At 38.4% G+C, this 2,519-nt stretch overlaps 1 protein-coding gene across 1 annotated transcript; it reads right to left on the bottom strand.

Moving 5' to 3' along the window:
* Window positions 1-556: 556 nt before the first annotated feature.
* LOC110414016 (uncharacterized) lies at window positions 557-1,423 on the bottom strand. The gene is made up of 2 exons (XM_021425074.2): window positions 988-1,423; window positions 557-657 (listed from the first exon to the last, which is right to left on the bottom strand). Exons 1-2 carry the CDS (start codon window positions 1,421-1,423, stop codon window positions 557-559), a joined length of 537 nt encoding a protein of 178 aa, XP_021280749.2.
* Window positions 1,424-2,519: the final 1,096 nt, after the last annotated feature.

Genomic DNA, 2,519 nt, shown 5'->3' with positions numbered 1-2,519 from the left:
GGCACACAGCCTGATGGATTGTCTGGTCAAGCTAACTCTTAAACTAAAATTAAAGATGCAGAAAGTCTCTAAGTTGAGCAAATGAGAGAAAGTCTCAGAGTCCAAGTGGCCCGAGTCACATGCTTCACACGGGCTTTGAATTTTGACTATGCTTCGTTTAGCCCAGAATCAAACGCCACGATAATTTTAAAAATATTTTGAGCATTGAAAGTCAAGACTTGCACAGCCCTTTCTTGACCATGACCCTTACGATGTTGCAAATAAGTCATAACATAATCATCTCAACAGCCCAGTAGCCCCTAACCAAGCCTCCTGATCTAGCAAGAAAACAGCCTTCACAAGCCTCCATAGCCTCAGAAGTTTATCCAAAATTCACTTACTAGTAGTAATGCTTTATAATCCTCGATATCATGCAAAATTCCTCCTAAGATGCACTAAACTATCATCATAAAATAAAGAGGTTAATCCAATTCTACTGTAAAATACTTATGGTAAAATGTAAAACTACCATAAGATAGCTCAGACAAAAGCAAAATATCAAAAGCTTGAGACAAGTTCAGATTCCGGCAGAAACTTTGACTACAAATTCGACAAATTCAATAAATGATACGCTTCTGTTAAGAAACAACTTTGGACCACCTACATCATCTGCCTGCCCTACCCAATCACCAACAAACAAAAACAATCGGACGGTTTATATTAAAGACCATGTGAGCATGCTACTAGCAACCTAACAGGATTTTAAACAGGATGAGACGAACCCAAGTAGAATTTATTGTCCTTTGTTTTACATATTAAATTAGGGTTTTGTTAAGGATTGAAAGACACTTTTTACAATTCTTATTCGAAATTTATTAAAAATTATTTTAATTAATCTTATAAACACTTTCAAATGCTAATTAACACAACCTATAAAATTAAATATTGTTGTAGTATAATAACTTTATACTAATTTATAATTTGCAAAAGATAAATGGTTGTACTTACTAGGGCCACTGAGCTGGGCAAGAAAGAGCCGCTTCCACGTGGACAAATCATAAGCCACAAGTGCGCTGTACCGATTCCCGAGCAAGTCGGCTACAACCACAAGCAGCCGGTTTCTGGGGCGGTCAACGGTGATGCCGAGGGAAGCATTTCCAGTCAAGTCGAAGTCTTTGACCACTGTGACCTCGTTCAGTACGAGGTCAGGTGAATCATCTTCCGGGACGTGGATCGCACCGACGCCACCTTCCAAGAAAGAAACGAGGAACCGACTGCCCTGGTCGTCCCACTTGGCGCACTCCCGGAAAAATCCGGCGCTGTGGTAGTGGAAAACGTGGGTGGGAGGCTTGGCACGTTCTACGGAGATGATGTAAGCCACGGGAATTGCCGATACGAGGAAGATGAAAATAAGGAATCTCAGAGAGCAAAGCGAAAGCGCCATGATTCTTTTTTGTTTTGGGAAGAAGTGACTGAAAAAAAAATGGGTTTAAGTAAAGTCCAAGGGGAAGGCTGTTGGGACTTTGCTCAAATGTTTGCTTCGTTCGACTTTGAATTATTTTATTCTTTATTTTGTTTATATAAAGTGCAAAGGAAAAGACAGTAGAGTTTCTCTACTACCCCTGGTGGTTGGGTTGGGTTGGGTTGGGTGGAAGGTTCCTCAAGTTCAATATTTTCGTTGAATTTGTAGGTGATACTAATTAATGGAATCAGTCCATATTGAATCACCCAACTTTTCTGTTCTTTCTTTCCCTTTTTTTTTCTGCCAAAATCGCCCACCAACAATAACTACCATCTATATATATTCACAAGGTGCATCTTCTTCAGACTGGTAACTTTGAAGCAATTAAATATGGTAGATTTCTTGCACAAAAGGAAAGAAAAAAAAAAGGGATTTGAACTCAACTCTGTGGCATGGTAGAGAAAATAGTGGTTTTGTTAGTAAAGAGTCAAACTATGCTTGTTGTATTTTCTTTTATAGAGTACCTAGATGAAACTCTTGAACCAAGAAATATTTAAATATATTTTCTATTCTTAGCTTGTGTTGAAAACTTTCACTGTCAATTAAGTTGGTTTCAGATTTAATGTATAGCATTTTAATTAGGACAAAGAAAGGGATTTTTAGAGAGTAGGAGTGTAGAATCTTGTGAATTTAAGATTAATGAGATATTCCCTCTTTTAGCCTCAACCTGACCTTTGAAAAGTTGTCACTTACACTTAGCATGAATGGAAAAAGAAATTTCACAAATCTATTACTAATTCTTTATTAAAAAGATCATATGTTGGACATCCGGCCCATGAGCAAACCTAACTAGGCCAACGGCCCATTAAAAAATCTGGTTTGTTCTGTTTTACTTGCCCGGATGCTAACTTGAGCCCATTGTTCTACAAGGGCAAAATAGAGAATTCGGAAGTGTTGTTGTAGAAGGGTCGTAGACAGAAATAGAGCCCCATTTTCTGAATCGCCATCCAATTCGATCCTAGTCTTCATCGCTGCCTCGTTCAGGTTAACCCTAATTCCTCCCCCTGTTCTATTTTTT

This window comes from Theobroma umbraticum, unplaced genomic scaffold (genome assembly GCF_002168275.2).
Source record: "Theobroma umbraticum cultivar Fairchild unplaced genomic scaffold, ASM216827v3 scaffold_4.1, whole genome shotgun sequence".
In the NCBI taxonomy this organism is placed as follows: domain Eukaryota; kingdom Viridiplantae; phylum Streptophyta; class Magnoliopsida; order Malvales; family Malvaceae; genus Theobroma; species Theobroma umbraticum.
The sequence above is the reverse complement of the archived record's forward strand: the minus strand, read 5'-3'. Positions and strand labels throughout refer to the sequence as shown.

What these genes read in the sequence shown, in the direction of transcription:
- LOC110414016 (XM_021425074.2), bottom strand. Translation starts at nt 1,423, where the DNA reads ATGGCGCTTTCGCTTTGCTCTCTGAGATTCCTTATTTTCATCTTCCTC. An exon ending in TGCCCAGCTCAGTGGCCCTA is followed by an intron (nt 658 to 987) that starts GTAAGTACAACC and finishes GTGATTGGGTAG; the next exon opens with GGCAGGCAGATGATGTAGGT.